The 24,543-nt window shown below is 43.8% G+C and overlaps 1 protein-coding gene across 1 annotated transcript in view; it reads right to left on the minus strand.

The window, feature by feature from the left end:
* The window catches only part of MSRA (methionine sulfoxide reductase A), a 158,583-nt gene that overhangs the window by 86,116 nt on the left and 47,924 nt on the right, over positions 1-24,543 (minus strand). Inside the window, exon 3 of the mRNA XM_033145166.1 lies at positions 17,352-17,471. Coding sequence (XP_033001057.1) covers positions 17,352-17,471 — 120 coding nt within the window. The remainder of the gene's footprint in view (positions 1-17,351; positions 17,472-24,543) is intronic.

The raw sequence follows: 24,543 nt of genomic DNA on the forward strand, positions 1-24,543 counted from the left end.
CCATAGTTTAGCACCATACTGTGCTAAGAAGCACATTATTTTGTCTGTCCCGAATCTTCCAACCTTCAGCTTCATTGGCTATCTATAAGTTCTAGTGCTATGAGACGGGAAGCAAAACTTTCTTCCATCCACTTTCTTCATGCTTTGCATGATTTTATAAACTTCGATCATGTTGCCTCTTACTCACCTGTTCTCTAAACTAAAAACCTCCAAATATGTTTGTTAACTTTTCCTTCTTGGGGAGTTTCTCCATTGCCTTGGTCATTTCACTTGACCTTTTCTGAACCCTTTCTAACTCAACAATATCCTTTTTGAGGTGAGGCGATTTGTTATTCCAAATAAAGCTGCGCCGTAGATTTGTATAATTCCATTATGCTACTGGCAGTTTTATTTCCAATTCCTTTCCTAATTATCATTGATCCCCAGCATGGAATTAGCCTTTTTCACAGCTGCCACATACTGGGTTGACATCTTCATCAAGCTAGCCCAAGGTCTCGCTCCTGGTCAATCACTGCCACTTCAGACCCTGTGAGTGTATACGTGAAATTAGTAAAATAACAAATAAAAAAATGTCCCAGCATGCATCACGTTATACTTGTCTGCACTGAATTGCACTGTCCCTGTTTGTTTTAATGACCCAAACAATTTAACATCAACTGCAAACGTGGCCACCTCACTGCTCACCTTGAACGCTAGATCATGTATGGACAATTTTAAAAGTGCAGCTCCAAAAGCAATCCTTGGAGGACTCCATTTTCTACACACACCCCCATGAGAACCATCCATTTATCCTTACTCTCTGCTTCCCATTACTTAACCAGTTCCTGCTCCACAAGAATATATCACCAGATATTCCATGACCGCCAAGCTTACGTAGGAGTCTTTGGTGAGGTACTCTTCCCTTAACCTCATCTCTGATCTATCTGCATTCCTTGCAATCTAAACCATCTCACACCACAGAAATGTTTAAAGGCTGCCATACTTAGCAGGTGTAGCAGGAAAGGGTCAAGTGTGACTAAGGCACACAGAAGTGAGCAACAACGAGCACTGTTATTATCTGTGAACCTAACTGAGTGACAGTGCAGAAGTAAACTGGGGGAAAAAACTAGAGGGAGGGAGGCAGAGCAAAGCAAGGTGGGGTACAGTGCTCAAATTATAGTTGGGGGAGGGTATGGACCCCTGCTCCCCGACTCCCCCAATGACCTTCCCCATAGCCTTCAGTTGCTGAGGGAGTCATCATAAATGGCAAGGGATGCTGAGCCCTCTCTGCCCCCTGTAATTCAAGTACTGCTAGCAAGGGAAATCATTTGTGTACACGCGCCCTTATTTTTATGGCCACATTTCCATACACATTCGTTCCACTTTTGGTGGTCTTATTCCTAGGGGTGCATAAAATCCTTGCACTCATCTTCCTTGTGCTCATCTCTGGCAAGCCGAGAATTCATGCCTCGTCATTCTGCAACCTGGCCTTCTGCCACAGCATTAACTGAAGCTTTTGTTTATTCCCTTGCTCCGCATTCAGAACACCACTCCTTTGCAGATAGCATTGATTTCTGTTCTCCTGCTATTAAGGACCAGTTGTACCTTTAAAACAAAACAAAAAAAGATTGCCTATCTGAAAACAGAACACTCTGAAGAAGCACTTTAAGATCTGGTTTTATTCTGCCATCAGGTGTTGTAAGCGACAGGCTCAGATCTTGCTTAGGACTACCAGGCATGGCCAAACTCGGCCCTCCAGATGTTTTGGGACTACAACTCCCATCATCCCTAGCTAACAGGACTACTGGTCAGAGATGATGGGAACTGGAGGGCCGAGTTTCGCCATGCCTGGACTAAACCAAACCAAGGTGGCTCCCTGTTTGTGGAATGCTCTCCCCAAGGAGGCTCACCTGGTGCCTTCATTACATTCCTTTAGGCGTCAAGCAAAAACATTCCTCTTCTCCCAGGCCTTTGATTTATTATGGCCTTTTTAAACTGTGTGATGGGGGTTATTGTTTTGTTTGTTATTGTTATACATTTTTGTGTTTCATACTGTAAACCACCCCATGATCTTTGGATGAAGGGTGGTAAATGAATTTAATAAATAAAATAAAGAACAAACCTTGGTTACAGCTAGTGGTTCAACCCAGGAGCCTGGGTTTGGACAAAACATGTAAGGTGAGCCATGAGTAAAATTACCACAGATGAAGCACGTGGTGCTTTGTGATGCTTTTGTACTTAATCTATATATATATATATATGTTCCCATTGTGTGCGCAGCAGACACCAATGTTCTCCATAACTGCTGGACCAAAGTGCATCAAATTAGTACAAAGCGTAACATGACCATCAAGGAAGGATCTGGCATCATAAAAATTTAAAAAACCACACCTGTCATGCCTAAAATATAGAATAAAGGCAAAAAAAATGGCACACGCATTAGACATCACCAGAAAAACAGCACCCTCTAGCGATGGCTATACTGGTATTGCAGGTACAAAAGCTAGACCTTGGCTCCACAATTTGATGTCATACCTGGTACTGCAACTAATACAGCTTTCCCCTGGCAGAGCTCCGTCGGCCATTTGCAATATCACAAACTGGTAATTGAAAAGGGGGGGCGAAAATAGGGTAATTGAAAACTGGGGGGTGCTGCAAAGAGGGTAATTGTAAAGGGGGGGCTGAAAAGAGGGTAATTGAAAGGGGGGGCCAAAAGAGGGTAATTGAAAATGGGGGGCCCCAAAAGAGGGTAATTGAAAATGGGGGGCCCCAAAAGAGGGTAATTGAAAACGAGGGAGGCGAAAATAGGGTAATTGAAAATGGGGAGGTGTCGCAAACTAAATCAATACAATCATTTAAAAAACCATTTAAAAAAACCACAGCAACGCACGGCCGGGTCAGCTAGTTACTGTATAAAACGTGGCCCTGCAGGATGAAGGTTCTGACCAGTTCTGGAAAGTATCAGTATCAAAACCTTTATTGGCATCACTTACAAACATTCACAATAAATAGGCCAGTACGATCTCGTCGCCATGTCATCAGTACAGTCACTTGCCAAAGGGAAGAGGAGGCCAGCAATCTATTTCACCTCTGTGGGTCTCCAACAAGGGCAGGGTCCTTTAATGTACTTTGGCGGCAAAAGATCAAATAAAGGAACTTAGCTACTGTCTTGGTGAGCTCCTGGTCTCTCCCCTGTAATAGGAAGCGTATAACCTCTATCTCCGGTTTCCATTTTGGAATACATAGTTGGTCTAGGAATTGTTGGCGGAGATCATCATACATTTTGCACTGAGGACCATGTAAGCTAGAGTTTCCACCAGGTGGGCATCACATGGGCAGATCCTATCTCCTTCTGCTGTCCCCGCGAACCTACCCCAAAGGAGGTTCTGGAAAGTGTTCTGCTAGGTACTTTTGCATAATTGCCATAGAGGCATTACAGAGTTTCCTGGTCTTATCTCACCTCTGCTATAGCTACCCTTTTGCCAGCCTGAGGAAAGAGGAAGTGGGGTTTCTACGACACTGCATGGTATTTCAGGTTGGGATGTGGGTCCTTGACAGAAAAGGTTGCCCACTTCTGTCATAAAGCAGTAACTAAAAATGTACATCACAATAAGATTAAGATATACACAATTTATGCTCTCATATGTATATCATTTGGGACGAGGGTGGCGCTGTGGTCTAAACCACTGAGCCTGGGGCTTGCCGATCGGAAGGACAGGGGTTCGAATCCCCGCGATGGGGTGAGCTCCCATTGCTTGGTCCCAGCTCCTGCCAACCCAGCAGTTCGAAAAACACATCAAAGTGCAGGTAGATATATAGGTACCATTCCGGCAGGAAGGTAAACGTCGTTTCCGTGTGCTGCTCTGGTTCGCCAGAAGTGGCTTAATCATGCTGGCCACATGACCGGGAAGCTGTCTGCTGACAAACGCCAGCTCCCTTGGCCAGTAACGCGAGATGAGCGCCGCAACCCCAGAGTCGTTCGCGACTGGACTTAACTGTCAGGGGTCCTTTACCTTTTTTTATGTAAATCATTTATTTTTGTAGCCATGGTCTCACAATTTCACACTTACTGATGACTAGCATCTTGCCAAGAATATAAATGAAAACTGAAACATTGTGCTTTTTCACTAAGAAAAAGGTAGCCACTGGGAAAGGATCAAGCACCAGCCAGCGTATTTCTGTTGGGACTCGACCCAGATTTAAGCTCTCAAGTTTAGCAGATAAAACGCTGAACACATCAATCATTAGCCTTTCATAAATCTTTCTAGATATTTCACTTTTTCTGTGGCAAACCTTTTAGATGTTATTAATTCCCATCCCTTTTTTAATGAATTGCTGTGCCCATGTTTAACCTTCGGAATCCACATAAAATAAATTATTGCTGATGATTAATTATGCTGTGAGGGACCAATAAGAGCAACTTAGTTTTGAACCATACAGGGAATTAATTAAAATTGGCTTCAGTAAACAGTTTGCTATTTACGCTGCCACTTCTCCAGAATAAAAGGCCTCTTCCCTCTACTCCAATAATCTTGAATTCTCATCAAAAACAATGCAGTGGAAGAAAATCCTTGTCAGTTTGCAAAAGTGAAACTGTGAATCGCAATTTTAATCAAGAGGTCACCCTTTAAAAAAAACCCTTCATAGCTGATAACATTTCTAAGCATGACTTTAGTACACATGAACCCCACCCTAACCCACATTAATTTTCTCTTATCAAGCCTACCAGTGATGAGAACAGATAATAAAACAAGCTCCTCCTGGTCATTCTATTAATACACAAAATCTCGAGGAACTTGGATCCACCTTAAGGCCAACCTGCTCGACCACTCAGATCACCTGGAGGAATGCTTTTAGTGGTCTCCCATGTTTCATAAGTCTGACTGGCATCAACTAGAAGTTGGGCAGTTAGTGGTACCTGCCCAATGGTATGCAATGTTCTGCCAGCAGAGATTCGGCAAGCATCCTCGCTGCTAACTTTCAGGACTCTCCTGTACAGCTTTTTGTGCCAATAGGTCTATTCAGTTGCCAGTTATTTCCATATTGTTTCATAGTACCTTATGTTTTGTTGTGTTTGCATATATATTGCATGCACCCACCCACCCACCCACACACACACACACCCCTTCTTCTTTCTTCTTCTTTGGTGATCACTCATAGCCGAGTAAGATTGTCTTCCATAAACACGGTTTTAACAATGAGTCCGTTAGCAACTGTGGAGGCCAATTCTGGATCCACACGTTCTTCCACAGTGGGGACATCGGTTCCTGGGTGAGAGTTGATCACGGTGTGGATTTGCCAAGCGTGCCTTCCTCTTAGCATGTTTCTCCCTTGCGTTCTGAGTTCGAGTGTCTTCAAAGTCCATGACACCTTTGGTAAAGGCTGTTCTCCAACTGGAGTGCTAGCAGGCCAGTGTTTCCTAGTTGTCGGTGTTTATACTACATTTTTTTCGATTTGCCTTGAGACAGTCTTATGACCTCTTGTGACACCCACACCCCACACCCATACACATACATACACAGAGACACACACACACATATAATATTCTATAATATAAACTTGATGTGGGTGGGTCTTGAACCCTTGCCCCAGGAGGACCAAATGTGCTCTGCTGCTGTCCTGCCCAGAAAGCCATGCAGGTGCTTCTGCGGCAAATGGCTTCTCCCCCTTCCCTTTTGTGTGTGCTGTTACTCCAAAGCAGGTGCTCTTTTTTCAAGCATTTATATAGCACTTAGGAATTCTGTGTATTAGATGGTGGTTGCGTGGGATATCACGGGATTTGTGCCTCTGCCCTGGAGGCTGGATATAGAAGGGTCCTTGCTGGCTATGCCACTGGGGCTGGAAGTCTCCTGGGGTTGCCTGGCATTTTGTGCATGCCGTGATAACAGAGGGAGGTGGGGGGGCCTTCCCCATCTTCATGAGTTCATTGGCTGCCTCTGTTGATGGGTAGAAGCACAGTTGTGGCTTGGCGGTCACTGGCAAAGTTTTCAGGGATGCTGGGAGTGCCTATTTTGTTTTTAGGTCACATTTTCATTTCTCGGTTGCTTATTTTTCCAGGCTGAGCATACAGCGAACACTACAATGCAGCAGGATACCCAGTTCTTGAATACATATTACTAGAGGAGCCACAAAATTTGGTATGATTAACAAACTGTATCAATTTCACAGACAGCTTCTGCTAAGAAATAGTTTCAAAACGTACTGCAAACAAAGGCCCTCAGTAGAAAAGGGATTCAGATATTATAATGGTGGTGTATCTGTGCATGTGCTAATCTGTTTACATATACATTCCAATTTACATATTCATCAATGTAGATACTGCAGAGTAGTATCACACCTAAATATTTTGCTCCACAGGGAAAATAGGAGATTTGGAGGGAAGGATTGTAACTGGGAAAACTGAATAGATGAGAAATGGTTTTAAATATGCCATGATCCTCATTCCAAATGGGCCTTTCCCTGCCGTGCTGCTTTGATCATATATATCCCATTTCACATCTTTTCCGGTCGTAAGTCCTATGTGGTGAACAGGGTAAGATATTTATCTAGGTGTTCAGTCATACATAGTGAAATGCAAGACATACAGAAAAATGCAAAAAAAAAAAAATTATGCCACAAAAAGTGCAACAGGAGTAATATCAGCAAACAGCCTGATTTACATATTCCCCTCCCACTATGACAATTAGACATTCTGGAGTTCTCATAATGCCTATATTTCAATTCCCTGATTGTAGCATGGAGACAATAGTCATCTTCTTAAGCTCCTTCTCAAGAGAATGCAGGAATGGAATAAAAATATTTCATGCCATTATGTTTAAAAGATAATTTCACCATTAAATCACACTTTCAAGGAGGAGAAAGACTACTACTAAGTGTGACCACTATTCAGCACTTAATTGTTTTTTATAAATTGGCCATTACGAATTGGATGGATACGTCATATGAGCACAGATTCCATTTTGTGGAAATTATGGAGGTGGCTCCATTTTAAAAGAATGGCAATAAGATGAATGGCTAAAATAAACTGGCCTTCATTAAGCTGAACTTCCAAATCTCATGTCACTTCCTGCATTCGACTTTCCCCATTTCAGTTTCCCATAAGTTGCTAACATTGATCAGACTAAAAGCAGTAGGGGGGGGGGAATCTTTAAAAAAAAAAAAACACAAGCGCAGTCCTGATGTCAACAGGGCCAAGACTATTTCCTTGGAGGTTTTTAAGCAGAGGTTGGATGGCCATCTGTCATGGATGCTTTAGTTGAGATTCCTGCATTGCAGGGGGTTGGACCAGATGACCCTCTTGGTCCTTTCCAACCCTTCAATTCTATGAGTCTAAGAGATACGGCCAAACACTACCATACCCCACGTATGCATTCTTTGACTATGGTTATTCAACTTGTGGTTTATTTCATCCTTTATTTAATTCTTAACAGCACTCTTAGCAATCCTGACCCTGCCTATACTCAGCATCCTTACCAGAGACCAAGCCATCCGCTGCAACACAGTCTGTACCATCCCCTTCTCTGCCACCCCAGTTGTTGACGTAGGTAACAAATATGCCAACCTATGCAAGCATGAAGCCAAAAGATGGCTCTCCACTTGCTTGTTGTCGTTTTATTCAGAAATAGGAGATTAGACACACTCGTGTCGGGCTGCTACAGCACATTCAGCAGAAAGTTCAGCTGCATACACTTTATGGAAATGTGACATTAGAACTGAATAACTGAAAGACATTTCAGCCACAATTAACATTTGATACTGTTTGGAAAGAAAACACAATTAATTTCTAATTTTGCCACTTCGGTGAGCAAACACTGGCTTAAGCCAACTGGGAAATCAGAACACAAACTAGCAAGAACACAAACTAGCAAAGGGTGGCTACTCAGAGAGTCTTCACTGAAGTTCTGATCTGGACTACCTCTTCAAATTTCACAGATCAGGCATTAAATAACTGAAGCATCTCGCTCAAGTGTGCAGGCTTGAGATAAAGATGTGTGATCACACTGAGGCCAAGCACTGCCCTAAAAAAATTATCCAGGTAGGTAGGTTTCTCCACATCCAGACAGCCTCCTACACCTACCAGTATCTTTTTTTAAAGTATTTTTTATTAAAGATTTTCTTGATTTACAAAGGTATGTGCAATGTCTCATATTTTTTCCATGTAACATTTTTACAAATCAGTTTCGTTTGTTGAGACATTAGGAAGAAAAGGGGGAAAGAGGTGGGCAGGATGGAGAGATGGGTGGGGTGGGGTGACGATGTTTCTATTTTACTTAATATATGTAGGGTTTGGTGTTGTTTGTGCAGGTTCTCTGTTGTTCGCTTGTGCTCCTTTGGTGGTGAGAGAGGTTGGGGTTGGCGAAGGGTGTGATTGTTCATTTGTGGTTGGCTGTGGTGGTCTTTGGTTTCCTGTGTGAGTGGGGTGGATGAGTGTTTTTGATCAGGTTAGCCATATTGATTTTTCTGCTGTCAGTAGATTTTTGTCTTTGTCTTGTTGGGCTGTGTGTGTGATGAAGGGGAACCATACCGGGGTGAAGGCGTCTTCTTCTGTTTTTCCCCCGTGTCAGTTTCAGCTTACTGGTTAGTTTTTCTAGTAGGGCTGTTTCCCATACTACTTGGTACCATTGGTCCATGCTTACTCCTGACAGGTCTCTCCAGTGTCTGGTTATGATGTTTCTGGCTGCTGAGAGTAAGTGAGTTATGAGTTCTTTGTGGTGTAAGTGGCCATTGTTGTCTTGGAAGATGTTTAGTAAGACCAATTCTGGGATGATTTCTACAACTTGCTTGGTTATCTTACATATTTCTTGTATGGTTGTTGTCCAGAATTGTTGGATTTTGGGGTACTCCCACCACATGTGGAGGTATGTGCCTGTGGAGGTGCACCCTCTCCAGCAGTTAGGTGAGGTTTCTGGGCATATTAGCGCTAATTTTCTTGGGATTAGGTCACCTCCCAGTATCTGATGACTGTCCTTGCAGCCCTCAATTGCCCTTTGGTCTTCCTCTTGTTTCTTCTGTGAGGAAGTTCCTGGGAGGAAACAGGGTGCCAAAGGAGGTTGCAGGCTGCCAGACGAAAGAACACTGCCACAGATGGAGCATGGCCAGAGTGGGTAGCTGCCAATTTCTCTGCTTTGTCTGGGAAGACAAAACTGGGTGGACGTTGCCTCCTCCCCTCACCAGCTCTTCTCCCTCCTCCCTGTCCCCTTCTCTCTTCTTTTGTGGCAAGAATCAAAAAGGAACAATGAGACGAGGAATAGAGCATTAGACTCTTAATCTCAGGGTTGTAGGTTCAAGCCCCACGTTGGGTGAAAGATTTCTGCATTGTTGTGGGCTGAACCAGCGGTCCCTCCCAACTCTACAATTCTATGAATCTCATGGCATCTTAAAGGCTAATACAGTGGTACCTCTGGTTACGTACTTAATTCGTTCCGGAGGTCCGTTCTTAACCTGAAACTGTTCTTAACCTGAAGCACCACCTTAGCCAAGGGGACCTCCTGCTGCTGCTGCACCGCCAGAGCACGATTTCTGTTCTTATCCTGAAGCAAAGTTCTTAACCTGAAGTGTTATTTCTGGGTTAGTGGAGTATGTAACCTGAAGCGTATGTAACCCGAGGTATCACTGTAAATATATTATGGCATATATTTCCACAGAGTACATGGATTACATCTGATGAACTGGACTCTCTAGTCTACAAGAGCTGAAGTCATGATACAATTCTTACTCTCTAAGATGCAACAAAGTTCTGCTGCTCCCCACCCCCCACAAACTAACATGGCTATCTCTGTGGAAGTTAATATCAAAAGAGACAACTGCCTTACTCAAAACATATAAACCCAAAGAACAACTCGGATAAATAGGAAATAATACAATAATAGCAAGTTATTTACAGGACTCTGTTCAAAAGCAATAAGAACTGCAGCACACCAATACTCATGTGCTTCAAGAGTCTTCCCAAAATAACAGACGAAAAAATTATTAGATCATAAATCAGTCCACCAACCAACTGAATGTATTTTGACCGTGGGCCTTCCTCAGCCACTTCCAAGTCCCAGCACGGAGCATCCTTGGGAATCCAAACTCCAGACACATTCAGCCTGCACCAAAAGAAGCTTTGATGCAGATCTTCCACATTGAACTTCTCTGGAGATTTCTGAAAAAGGTCCCTCCATGTACCTTTCCTGCTTACTGAGTGCTCCACAGTCCAACTCCCTATTCTCACACCAAAGTTCCTTGGCATCACTGCAAGTTGTTTCTGTTTTCAACCTCACTCCAACTGAGTGTAGGCAGGAGGCCAAGGAAGAGCAGTTGTTGTTGTTGTTAAAAATTGTATACCACCCTATACCCGTAGATCTCAGGGCGGTTTACCCAAAGCAAACCTCCCACCAGCTTGCAAAATATGATTATTTCTTAGTTAGTTACTCCTAAGGATGAGATGTAGTGACTTGCCCAAGGCTATTCATTGAGCTTCACAGCTGAGCAGACCCTTGGAAGATAGATGGGCATCCCACTCTGACGCATGTGCATTAAAGAGAGTCAACGAATTTTACGAAAGGAGCTCCTTGAGAGGCAAACAGAAGAAGGCCATTGAAGCCTGGAGAATTCACAGGTAGAATTTATCCTCCTCATTCAGTTATGTTTGTGAAACCAATATAGCTTTATTAGCAACATCCTCATGAAGACAGAGCACTACACTTTTCTCAGTGAAACACAAAATAGGCTATGAAGCCCCCTCCCACCCCCCACTCCCACATTTTAAAAGTGCTCAGAATCATTACCCTAATGTTAAAGAGAATGCACACGACATATGGAGGCTGTTGCTCCTTGGGAACAGCAGTGTATAAATGGCGGCTATAATATTACACACAGTAATTACAGAAATATCACAATTTCGAGGAAATAGGATGTGCCCTGTAAACGTCATCATTATTATCACTGCAGCTCCTTAGCGTTGGATCGTTAAGAGAACAAGAGCTTTGATATGGAACTGAAATAAGAATATTAATTTTTAACAAAACAAAACGCAGCAATGAATGAGAAAGATGCGAACAGGCAGCCGACACCATCTGCTGCCCTTTGGAAATCTGCACTGATAGCAGCTGTAGTCCATTCCTGTTGTTCATGGCCATGTCATAGAATCACAGAACTGTACAGGTGGAAGGTACCCAAGGGTCATCGAGTCCAACCCCGTCATGCAGGGTTCTCAATTAGATCATACATGACAGGTGGTGTAGTGGTGGTGTAGAGAGCCAGTGTGGTGTAGTGGTTAAGAGTGGTGGACTCGTAATCTGGTGAACCGGGCTCACTTCCCCGCTCCTCCACATGCAGCTGCTGGGTGACCTTGGGCTAGTCACACCTCTGAAGTCTCTCAGCCCCACTCACCTCACAGAGTGTTTGTTGTGGGGGAGGAAGGGAAAGGAGAATGTTAGCCACTTTGAGACTCCTTCAGGTAGTGATAAAGCGGGATATCATATCCAAACTCTTCTTCTTCTTCTTCTTCTTCTTCTTCTTCTTCTTCTTCTTCTTCTTCTTCTTCATCCAACCTCTGCTTAAAAACCCCCCAAGGAAGAAGAGTCCACCACCTCACGTGGGAGTCTGCTCCACTTTCAAACAGTTCTTACTGTCAAATAGTTCTTCCTGCTGTTTAGTTAGAATCTCCTTTCTTGTAACTTGAATCCATTGGTTCAGAAGCTAGCCTCCAGAGCAGGAGAAAACAGGATTGCTCCACCCTCCATGTGCAGTCTTTTGGATATTTGAAGATGGCTATATCTCTTCTCAGCCTGCTCTTTACCAGGTTAAATATGGGACACAGGTGGCACTGTGGTCTAAACCACTGAGCCTCTTGAGCTTGTCAGTCAGAAGGTTGGCGATTCGAATCCCAGTGACAGGGTGAGCTCCCGTTGCTCTGTCACAGCTCCTGCCAACCTAGCAGTTCGAAAGCATTCCAGTGCAAGTAGATAAATAGGTACCACTGCGACGGGAAGGTAAATGGCGTTTCCGTGCACTCTGGTTTCCGTCACGGTGTCCCATTGCACCAGAAGCAGTTTAGTCCTGGCCACATGACCCAGAAAGCTGTCTGTGGACAAACGCCGGCTCCCTCGGCCTGAAATTGAGATGAGCGCTGCAACCCCATAGTCGCCTTTGAATGGACTTAACCATCCAAGGGTCCTTTACCTTATTAACTTAGCAGGCTAAATATGCACAATTAGCTCAACCATTATTCATAACACTTGGGTTCCAGAGCCTTGATCCTTTGCACACGTTCCAACTTGTGACACACACCCCTTCTAGCTCTGGGGGCAAACCAATGCACTCCGTCTCCCCACCCCAACCCACACAAAAACAACCAACACACTTCCCCATTATTTTATTTGCCTCAATAACAAATGTGATATATTTCTCAGAAGTGTATTTCTCGCCACACACACTCATCAATTTTTTGAAAGTCGATTTAGCCATCTGAAGGGCAGATATGCAAATGCATTTCATGCCTACCATTTGCTCAGTGTGCAGCATCAGCAGTTCAGCAATGGGATCGTTTTTCGCATCAGTCTGACTTCTGAGGAACCTGCCAAGTTACAGAAAATTCCAGGCCATGTTCTAGGGGGCACACTAAGTCAATGTCACACTTGCCAGGGCTTTTGTGATCACTGGTGCCACCATGTGAACTGGATTCAAAGATGCGCCCATCACTCTTTTTGTGACTTCACATTACAGGGCAGAAACCTGTAGCTGAGGGCAAGCTGTCTTTCATGGAAGCTCATCTCTGAACTTACTGATCGTCTCATCAAGGAACACCTTATGAGCTTCCCGGAAACCACAGAGTTCCCCCAAGAACATAGTTTTAAACTTCTTTTGTCCAGCAAAATTACTTATTTTCTATAATGAAATAATGGGCAGCAGTTAGGTGCCAACACCTACCCTTCCTTCAGATCATACAGAGTGCTTTGATAGCTTTGACCTGTCCACCCTTGAGCCCAAGTGAATAAGGCAAAACAGAGAAAGTGACAGAATGGTACAGTAAAACAAGCAGAAGAATGTAGAATCTCCACTGAATCTGTAAACTAGTCATTTGAATCCTTACACCCTTTCCTTATAAGAGAGGCTATAAGGAGTACAGACAAAAGCTCAACAGGAATCCATTCTCTCGACAATGGCTTGAACAATAAAAGGAAATGTTCTGAACCACACTCATTACTGTCTGAAGACTTTAATCTTGTGATCTCCTTCAGAGACTGTTCTCAAAACCCTTCAGGTATCCTTAGAAGCCATAGGAAATGAGGAGAATGTTTGTAGTTTAATTATGCAACTAAAGCATCACAGAAAGCTAGGTGATCTGGCAAGGTGTAATGATGTCTCTGTTATATTGGCAGGACAGTAATGTCTTTTTCTCTAAGTTATATATGAATTTTCCTAATGGGGGTGGGGGACATCCCACATACAAGATAGGTGAAACTAGAGGGGAGAGAGGAAAAAAATAATGGGGGTGGGGACATCCCACATACAGGATAGGTGAAACTAGAGGGGAGAGAGAGAGAAAATTGCACTGCTCATTTTCTTTATTTTGCTCAGAAAGTGGTAATTAACATGAGGAGTGTGGTATGGAAGCTGCACTTCTCGAGATAGGATTGTGTTGCGAAGAATTATCAAAACAGCAGAGAGTATTACTAGCTGTTCACTCTCTACCTTAGAACGTAACTATACCATCAGGTGCCACAGAAAGGCATTAGACATATCAAGAGACCCATCACATCCTGGTCACCGTTTCTTTGAGCTTCTGCCATCAGGACGGAGATACAGAACAATGAAGGCGAGAACGAGCCATCTCAAGAATAGTTTCTTTCCTAGAGCAATTTTGGCCTTAAATGGAAACTCTGGACTCTGAAGTCATCTTATTTTATTTGTTATATTGTCCTGGATTGTACTGTGTTTATTAGTATTTTTAAATTATGTGGAGTGCCTTATTTGAGTTGACATAGCAACCGAGGAATTTCGTTGTTTCCCGCAAGGCTTCCGAACGTTTTGGAAGACATCCCGAACGGATTCCGTTTGACTTCCAAGGTACGACTGTATTCAGGTTTGATGCCCAAGTTACAGGTAGTATAGGACAGCAACTCTCTCTCTCTAGACAGGTCTGTCCAGAATAAAACAAGTCATTCACGATTTGAATGTGGACTAGGAGGCCACCCTGAAGTGTATAACCAAGACCAGGTTGGATGACTGGACAGCTCCAGATTATTTTGGTAGTTTGGCCACCCTCTTAAATGCAGGGATTGACAATCCAGAAGAGGATTTTCTCTGTGACAGCATCTAAATTGTGAAACTACCTCCTCACAGACGTACATCTGGCACGTTAATTATACAGTTTCCACCTTAAGTTGAAGGTGTACTTTTGATACCTAACAGTAGATTACACTGTTCTGTTCTGTTTGTAATTGTTTTATAAAAAGGTAAAGGGACCCCTGACCATTAGGTCCAGTTGTGTCCGACTCTGGGGTTGCGGCACTCGTCTTGCGTTACTGGCCAAGGGAGCCGGTGTACAGCTTCCGGGTCATGTGGCCAGCATGACTAAGCTGCTTCTGTATGTATATTGTATTGTATTGTATTGTATTGTATTGTATTGTATTGTATTGTATTAATTATATTATTGTATCCTGCCCTGGGACTTTTTGCTGAAGGGCTGTATGATTTTTTATACAAATAAATAGTTTTCCACCTGCTCAAGGTGGGATTCCAAAGCAGTGTACAGTACAAATAGTAAAATTGCACAATAAATGATGACAAAAATATAAAACACCACAATATAAAACTTATACTGAGTTGACCGAGGTTGGATAGTGGAAAATTCATCTTCAACAGGTGCTCTGAACTCAATGGAATTGGAGCCCATGGTTCCATTCCGCCTTGGCACTATCACCCTCTGAGCCTTCCCTACTTTTTCTGGAAAGGTATGCTACAGGTATGTATCCAATGCACTCTTCTCCAAACGAAGCTGAACCTGCAGAAGAGGCCTTGAATTTCTTCCCATCATTAAGGGGAAGGGAGAACAGAGAAAAGCATTGTTCAAGACAGCGTTTGTGTCGCCTCCACAAATCCTTAAAAATTCTTAGAAACATTAACCAAGGACACTGGGTTACTTGAGTGGCAATCTCATTTCTCCTTCTCTTCATGCACTCCACGGTAATATCTAAAGTAGCTTTTAGACTAGGATAATAAAAGGAAAAGCCAACCACAAAGAACATGATCAGGTGGGTCTCCCCCAAAAAGCTAATTATGTGACCAGCATAATTTGTCACACAATGCTGTAGGTATCATGGCAACAAAGCTAATGGCAGGATGCATATATTTAAATTGCTATTAATTTTCATAGCTCACTCACGCATATTAAAAGATAAACTGACAGCTGTTGAGAAAAACCATCAGAGGGTGACAAGATTTAAAACAGGCCAACCAAATGACTTTCGGGGTAACATGATGATGAATAATGTTTAAAGCACATGTTTCCTCATATAATTACTTTTTTTTAAAGCTACCCTACATTCCGGGAAATTACATGGTTGTATACCCAAGTCTGAATCAGAAATATAATGTAAAAACATTCTGATTTCAAGAAGTGCGGGCGGAGGTAATTGCAGTGAAGCAGCTGATAAACCACCAAGTACTTTCTCCCTCCATCAGATTTCAGTTCCACTTGAGATGTGCAGATTTCAAATAGCTTATGAATACATTGATAAACAAAGAATTGTTCTGAACATCTGTAAGCAAACTATGAAGAGATGTTTCATACTGAATGAACATCATGAGTTTCACATAATGCTTGCCAAAAAATGTGTATTTGTGTATTGAGTAAAATGCACTGGAAATAGCCCAAACACTTATCCATTGCAAATGCCCTTTCAAATTTGCATCTGTGGGACAATTTACTGTGATGTAAAAATAATTCCCTATCAGAGTACTTATCGGCTTCAGAAATCTGAGCAGGCCGATTGCTCCTTCAGTTCAATGCAACGTGGCACCCATCTTGCCACCAGAAAAGATGCTGTGCACTAACTATTCTTAAAATTATATATATAATAACTCATGTTTGCTCCTAGTTTCTGCTAATAGCACATGGCAATCAAAATGGGGTCAATTAATATTAGAAGGTTTTCAAGTGTGTTGTAGATAAAAAAAAATTGGGCACTGATTATTTTGCTTTCAGGCAGAGTTTGTGTAAGATGAGACACTTTTGTAGTTTCTGATACCAAAACATCATATTTTCAGAGATATTCTGCGCCAGCACAAGGCACTCTGATACTCCTGATGGCTGAATTGCATCACAGCTGTTATGGCACAGAGGCTGGGACACAATCTTTGCATCCTTTATGTCCGAGAAAAATACAAGTGCACCCAGTCTCTAATACCTTATTCTACAAGCTCCTAGCGCACAACCCTCGGATTGCATAAGAAGTCAAGCTATGCTGAGTCTGCCCATTGGACCATCTAACTCAGCATTATTTGACTGGCAGGAACTCTCCATGGTTTGGGACATGAGCTTCTTTCCCAGCTCTACCTGGAGATGTCTATGATTGAACCCGGGAACTCCTGCATGCAAAGCAGATACTCTATGGCTTTTCCCCATTTTGCAGTCGTAACAACACTCCAGTCATTCCAATGACTTCTTGGATTTCCAGGGCAGTTGGGCTGGCCCATTCAAAGTCCTTGCACCCACAGGAAACCAAGGACATCGTAGCACCTTAAGACACTGGTCTTCTACTAGCAGGTCAAGACCCACAATGATCATGCTGTGACTTAAGGTGGATTGCAAAAGGAAGTTTCCTGACCTTGCAGATTGTATGCAATCCCCAGTGCAAAACATTGCCAGGGAATGGGGGTATTTGCTGGGCACATTGCCACTGTTCCCGCAATCCCATGTAAGCAGAGCACTAGGCAAAACAAATAAATCTGTGCTTAACTGTCAAAATGGATACGGGTTACAGAATACTCCCTTTTCTTGGCACAAAATCTGGGTTCCTTTCATGAAAAACTTATTTTATTTATGCTTTTCAGTGCGGAGTGCACACAGAGCCCAGCCACAGCTCAGTATTTGAACACTTGGTTTCCATACTGAAGGTAACAGATTCAATCCCTGGCCTGCATCTCCAGCTAAATGAGCCTCTTGATATCTGAGCTGCCAGAGGCTTTTCTGCCTAACTCCTTGGCAGGCCAGAGTAGGGAGCCCTGGTCTACGTAGAAAGATCAGCGTGAGGCAAGTCTGCATGCTTCTATGCCACTAATCTTACTTCTATAGATTAGTCTTAACCACCTGTTTGTTTGGGGAAGGGACTTAGATCACAGTGCTTCAGAAAAAGGCTTATAATCCATGAAAGAATCAGCCCTACCTGAACAGACCTCTTCATAGGTGGGATGAGGGGTATGTCCTCCTGCATAGCCCACTTGAGTTGAGTAGACTCCTTTCTGCCGCCAAAATTTCCTCTCTGCGCCCCAGAAGCAGCCCATCCCTGTATGGAACAAAATAGAAAGCATTCTTGTTACAAAAGATTTACAGTGGACGCTCGGGTTGCGAACGCGGTGCCGTGCCGCGGTGTCTGCGCACACACGTGACGCAATTCGGCGTGAATTGCGCATGCGTGAGCACCGAAACCCGGAAGTAACCCATTCCGGTACTTCCGGATTCGGAGCGTTCGCATCCTGAAAATGCACAACCTGCAGCGAGCGCAACCCGAGGTATGATTGTACAAGGTTTTTGCTTAAAAATGCATACAGTGGTGCCTCGCAAGACGAAATTAATTCGTTCTGCGAGTCGTTTCGTATTGCGAAAAATTCGTCTTGCGAAGCACGACCATAGGAATGCATAGGAATGCATAGGAATTTAATTCCCATAGGAATGCATTGAAATTTTCGTCTTGCGAGGCAAGCCCATAGGGAAATTCGTCTTGCGAGTCACCCTTTCGTTAGCGAATGCCTTTCGTCTAGCGAGTTTTTCGTCCAGCGAGGCATTCGTCTAGCGAGGTACCACTGTATTCAATGTGCCATACAACACAGCTAAAAATATAAAACATAAACTATTTAAGAGAAACAAAACAAAACCAAGAACAATAAATTCAAGAAAAAGGAACCCTGTCTTCCAATCTGCTATCAAAAACACTGTAAAAATAATAATTAAAAGGGGGGGGGAAGAAAAAGAAATAATTACTATACATTTAAGAACGGTTTTTTTAAAAAGCTCTGCCAAAACTGGTGGCACTAAGACAGAGTTCAGACACTCTGGTGTGCCTGGGCAGGTTCCCCAGACTCTGAGTTTTCATTTAAAAAGAAAATCTCCCTATGGCAGCCATTTTGAATTATTCTACACCCCATGGCAGCCGTTTTGTGCCTGGCACCATTGGTACTCTCCCAAAATTCAAAACTTTCCCACTGGTCTAAAAAGGTTGGTAACCCCTGCTATAAGTTATATCCCAAGGGATAGACCAGTTGTTTCATGGAGTCACTGTCTGGTATCAATCAGTCCATTAATGTCCTCAGTAGAATAATGCCAACCCCTGCCAGTTCCAGGAGGACCAGAAGGATTTGGAGGGCAGCTGGGTCAAAGGTTTATCAGTAGTACCAATAGGATCACACTTCCCCAATGTAACAAGGAAGAATCTGAGCAGACCCTTTGATCCAATGGGAGGGAAAGGAACTGGCAACCTAATCAGATGCTCTTGCAGTCGTCATGAACACATGCTTTCCGTAAATTAAAATAAAAACCTAATTCTTCCACACTTTAGATGGCCCATTTCCTTTAAAAAATGATTTCAAAATGCACAACCTTTAGGGACGAGAATCCCCATCCATGTAAAAGCCTTAGGGTTGGTTAAATGGCAATTGTACATATTTTTACAGCATAATTTTCTTTTAGCTGATTAACAAACTGTCAAAACACAATAATTTGTATTAATGGCAAACATTCATTTAATGTTCTGCTTCCTGGCATCTGCAATCTTTAAAGGTGGCAGAGCAATAATTAACTAAATTAGAGATCATACAGGAATTGGGGGGGGGCTCTCTAGGCTAGTCAATTTATGCATGAAAATAATATTCAAAGTGCACACAAAAATGAAATATTTATTCACTGACATGGCCGGTTAGCCATTAAGTCAGAGTTTCAACGCAACAGAATTCCACTAATTTTAACAAGAGCTTCACCAATTCAAATTATCCGCAATTACAAGTTAGCAAATATCTAAATATAAACAGGGCCTGGCCTGAAAATTCTCCCTTTGAAGCTGAATGCTCCAAAGCAAGCAACAAATTAAATAGCAGACAGGACGGATCTTGGTACAACAGATGCCATCTTGAATCCATTCAACCTGCAGTCTCTTGCCCTGTGAATCGTTACCTTTAAAAAAGCCAACTAGGGGAAAGGCTTCAAGTGGAAGCAAGGCAAAGTGTATTTTTTGTGTCCTTCCTTGAATCAGAAGTCCTACATATCTAAAGTGGCCTTCGTGTGCTCTAAGGTGATATCTATTTCTTAGCTCAGACCTGAGAAAGTGAGGTTTGCTGTTCTTTGTGATCCTTGTGACAGGGAAGGGGTGCCACTTCCCTATAAAATTCATAACTTCAGATGTCTAGAAGATACCCAAAAATCACAACTGCTTTTGGATGGTAGCCAGTAGGTGCTAGCTTCATTAACCATGTTATAATAAAGACTAGTCATAACTGGAGAAACCTGGATACTCTTCAAACCTAATGGAAGGAACTCTGCACCACCAAGGCCACCTGAGCCTCAAGAACCAACAAAGGACCCAGAAGTACCCCCACGTTGTGTGCCCACTCCTTCAAAGGGAGTGCAACACCAACAAGAGCAGACAACCTCCCATCCATCCTGTCTAGAGAGCCACCCACTAGGAGTGCCTCCGTCTTATCTGGATTAAGCTTCAGTTTGTTTGGCTCTCATCCAGTCCATTGTTGAGGCAAGACAATGGTCCAGTACGTCCACTGCCACACCAGCAGATGTAAAAGGGAAGTAGAGCTGCATGTCATCAACACATTGCTGACAACTTACTTCAAAACTCCGGATGACCCCATTCACTAGATGTAGATGTTAAACAACATGGGAGATAGAATTGAACCCTGAGGAATCCCACATTGAAGGCTCCACATTTCCCTTTTCTGTGGTGTAGTGGTTAAGAGCGGTAGACTCATAATCTGGGGAACCGGGTTCGTGTCTCCGCTCCTCCACATGCAGCTGCTGGGTGACCTTGGGCTAGTCACACTTCTTTGAAGTCTCTCAGCCCCACTCACCTCACAGAGTGTTTGTTGTGGGGGAGGAAGGGAAAGGAGAATGTTAGCCGCTTTGAGACTCCTTCGGGTAGTGATAAAGCGGGATACACAGCTGTCAACTTTTCCCTTTCCCTGTGAGGAATCCTATTCAGAATAAGGGAATTTCCCTTTAAAAAAGTGAAAAGTTGACAGCTATGGTTGGATATCAAATCCAAACTCTTCTTCTCTCCCAACAGACGTCATCATGTTGTTGTTGTTGTTGTTGTTGTTGTTTAGTCGTTTAGTCGTGTCCGCCTCTACGTGGCCCCATGGACCAGAGCACGCCAGGCACTCCTGTCTTCCACTGCCTCCTGCAGTTTGGTCAAACTCATGTTGGTAGCTTCGCGAACACTGTCCAACCATCTCGTCCTCTGTCGTCTCCTTCTCCTTGTGCCCTCCATCTTTCCCAACATCAGGGACTTTCCCAGGGAGTCTTCTCTTCTCATGAGGTGGCCAACGTACTGGAGCCTCAGCTTCAGGACCTGTCCTTCCAGTGAGCACTCAGGACTGATTTCCTTCAGAATGGATACCGTGTTTCTCCTAAAATAAGACACCGTCTTATATATTTTTTCCCTCAACCAAACACAGTATGGCTTATTTTCAGGGGATGTCTTATTTTAACCACATCACATCAGTACGCTGCATAGCCACGCCTCTCCAGGCTGTTTTAATGGGAGGTGCCGCATCACTATGGCTTATTTTCGGGCTATGGCTTATTTTCGGGGAACGGCTTATATTTCGCAAATGCATAGAAATCCTGCTATAGCTTATTTTATGGCCATGTCTTATTTTAGGAGAAACACGGTAGGTTTGATCTTCTTGCAGTCCATGGGACTCTCAAGAGTCTCCTCCAGCACCAGAATTCAAAAGCATCAATTCTTCAGCGATCAGCCTTCTTTATGGTCCAGCTTTCACTTCCATACATCACTACTGGGAAAACCATAGTTTTAACTATACGGACCTTTGTCAGCAAGGTGATGTCTCCTTCATGGATCACTGCCTTGTCGTGGCGAAGGGGCTTGAGTAACTCAGAGGAGCTATGAGCTATGCCATGCAGGGCCACCCAAGATGGACAGGTCATAGTGGAGAGTTTTGACTAAACGTGATCCACCCGGAGAAGGAACTGGCAAGCCACTCCAGTATCGCTGCCAAGAAAACTCCATGGACAAAGACAACAGACGTCATCATACAGGCCACCAAAGCAGTTTCTATGCCAACACCAGGCCTAAACCCCGATTGAAATGGATCAAGAAAATGTTTCCTTCAAGTGTGCCTGGATCTGGCCCACAACCACCCTCTCAAGAACCTTGTCCAAGAAGGGGAGGTTGACCACTGGACAATGGTTACTTACATTTTCCAAATCCAGGGTGGGTTTCTTGAAGTGTGGTCTTATCACTACCTCCTTCAAGCAGCCAGGGACCACCCCCTCTCTCAAGGAGGCATTAATCATCTCCTTGGCCCACCCACCAATTCCCTCCCTGCTAGTTTTTATCAGCCAAGAGGGGCAAGGGTATAGAATGCAAGTGGTTGCCCTGAAAGAACCAAATACCTTGTCCATATCCTCGAGCCTTACTATCTGAAATTCATCCAATATAACAGGACACCTCTCGATATTCATCCACTTTAACAGTGGAGTCAAGGTCCTGGGGGATGCAAGTGATTTTATCCTCAAAATGCTTTGCAAACAAGTGACAGCCAGCTACCATCGGTTCTGCCACCTCCTTTGGGTAAGACTGTAAAAGGCCCCACACTACCCAGCAAAGCTCTGCTGGACGGCACAATGAGGATGCAACGGAGGCAGCAAAGTATGCCTTCTTTGCTGCCTTCACGGCCACTAGCTAGGCACAATGGTGTAGCAGCCTCCCAGAAGGAGCAATGACATCTATGCCCACACCACTGCTGCTACCTGCCAGCCACTTAATTTAAAAGAAAGGTACCCTGCACGCTCAGGATGCTGTTGCTGCTCGCTGGGCAGAGGGGGCAGCTGCTTCCTCTATGGAATGGTCCAGTCTCATTTTCTTCTCTTTTAAATGTGCCAGCCATTTTGTGTTATGCTGTGCCCCCATGGCAGCAATTTTGTGTGGTGCCACATTCCAAGGCATCTGGCAACCCAGAGCAGTTTCTCAACCCAACTATGCAACTGGCAACCCAGAGCAGTTTCTCAAAATTCCAAATGTGCCCACTGGCCCCAAAAGTTAAACTACAACTCCAAATGGGTTTGGGATTTGTTTTTTGTTTTTTGCTTTCCATCTTTATTTTTAGGGCTGGGTTCTACTGGACATCCTGTGGTGCATTCTTTTCTTTCTTTTTTTACTTTTTCTTTTTCAAAAGTGTTTCAGGCCAGGTCCTCTCTAGGAGTGAATCAGAAGAGCTCTGCTGCCTTCTGCCAATTTCAAAGATTCTTTGAAAGTTCAGTTAACAGAACAAAGCCGTACCTGCCATCAAACGGATTACAAAGGTATGGCCTTCCTTTGATACTTCAGAAACCAACTTCAAACTAAGTCATGTACTCTGGCCAGCTCCTACCTTTGTTGCTGGTTGAAATGTACTAAAAACAAAGAGACAATATAATGACAATCTAAGAATAATTGTACATCCAGAATATTCTGTATCCAGCAATGTATAAAAAGAACTGAACAGAGACTGTGGGGAATTGTATTCTGGGTCACAAAACCATTTCCTTCCCAAACTGTACCAGGCGGAGTACATGCTTGCACAGCACGACCTAGCAGGATTGAACCCTCCTGCTCTATGCAGTGTGGTCGGGAGCCAGGAAGAAGACACAGTGCCTCCTTTCCCCACTGTACAGGCTTTTGTAAAATAAAAAAAACCTGATTAAGCATTAGCTCCACCCCACCCCACCCCAATTGATATCGGGCCAGATCCAGGTCAGATGATTCCTGGGTCACCCCAGAGGGTGGGGGCAGGTTTAGCCCTAGAAACTAACCAATTATATTAGCCATTTATGATTCTCGGTATTCTTTGGTTTCTTGGAATTCCCAAGCAATGTCAGGTACTTTCAGCTGGTAAGACAAGATTAGGATCCTCAACCAAGGCTAAAAACAACATGTTAGAATTCCTGGGAAAATAAGCATGTTTATTTAGCCAGCCCTGGGACGTTATCACTACCTCTGCAACTGATTAACAGACTGCTGACCACTGTGGCCATGTCCACAGCCCAGAGAATAGTAGTAGTAGTAAAATTTATTACGGCCATTGGCCCATATCAAGAACAAATCGGACAAGCGAACGAAACATAGAATTTAAAATACTTGGCCATGTCCACAGCCCAGAGAATAGCTTGAAGGTATGTGAATAAATTTGACATCTGAAGCTCAGGAGAACTGGCTCAAAGCAGTGCCTGGATTCAAAACCACCTAGGAATCATTTGTACACTTTAGCCAGTTCTAGGCAGCATTGGGGACAACCATATCATGAACATAGAATCCCAGCATCAAAACTGATCATCTACTTCCAGAGAACATGCATCCCACTTGGGTCAATTAATAGACAAAGTGAGGGGGGTTGTTGTTGTTTTCAGATCATGTGACACACCCTGCTCCAAAGAAGACTGGAGAGTGCATGCCAAAGAGATGCCAGACATCCCCTGGTGCATAAAATATAGTAATGAAGGCAACAGGAATCCCTGCTTCGGGGTAGGGGAGCCCCATAGTTAGGGTACTACCCCTGAAAAAACTCTGGAACGGATTCAACTAAGTAGTATCCCTAGCAGGAGCCAGCAGTGGGGCTTTCCCCACTCCTCCCCTCACACCATCCCCAAAATTGGGTTAGGAGAAGAGTCAGGGGAACCCCCAGAAAAATACACAGGAGTGTGATGTTGAATTCCTCCCTCTATCTCCAGTCACCACCCTTCCTAACTTCGAAAGGCAAGAACACCTAAAGAAGGGTGTCCAATAAAGATCTTATTTGCCAGGCAGGTTCAAAAGCAAAGGGGGGTGGGGAAACAGATACTCTGAAGTGCCTGGTATTGGCGGGGAGGGAGAGAAACACCATTCTACTACTCTGTGGAATGGAATAAAGGAAAGGCTGCTCTAGAACTCAGCAGCAGGCAAAAGATCCCAGCCGTGTCAAAGAGAGTGAGCGATGAGCCCACTGGGATGGAGTTGGAGTTCTACAGAATCTTACAGTCAGGGCCGTCTTAGAGGGATCGGCTGCCGTGGCGTGGCGATCCCTCGGCGCCCCCGGCGTGCCGCCTCTCTGCCCACCTCCCTCCTGCACTGGCCGCCCCTCGGGAGGGGGGGTGGGCGA

This window comes from Lacerta agilis, chromosome 3, assembly GCF_009819535.1.
Source record: "Lacerta agilis isolate rLacAgi1 chromosome 3, rLacAgi1.pri, whole genome shotgun sequence".
NCBI classification, from domain to species: domain Eukaryota; kingdom Metazoa; phylum Chordata; class Lepidosauria; order Squamata; family Lacertidae; genus Lacerta; species Lacerta agilis.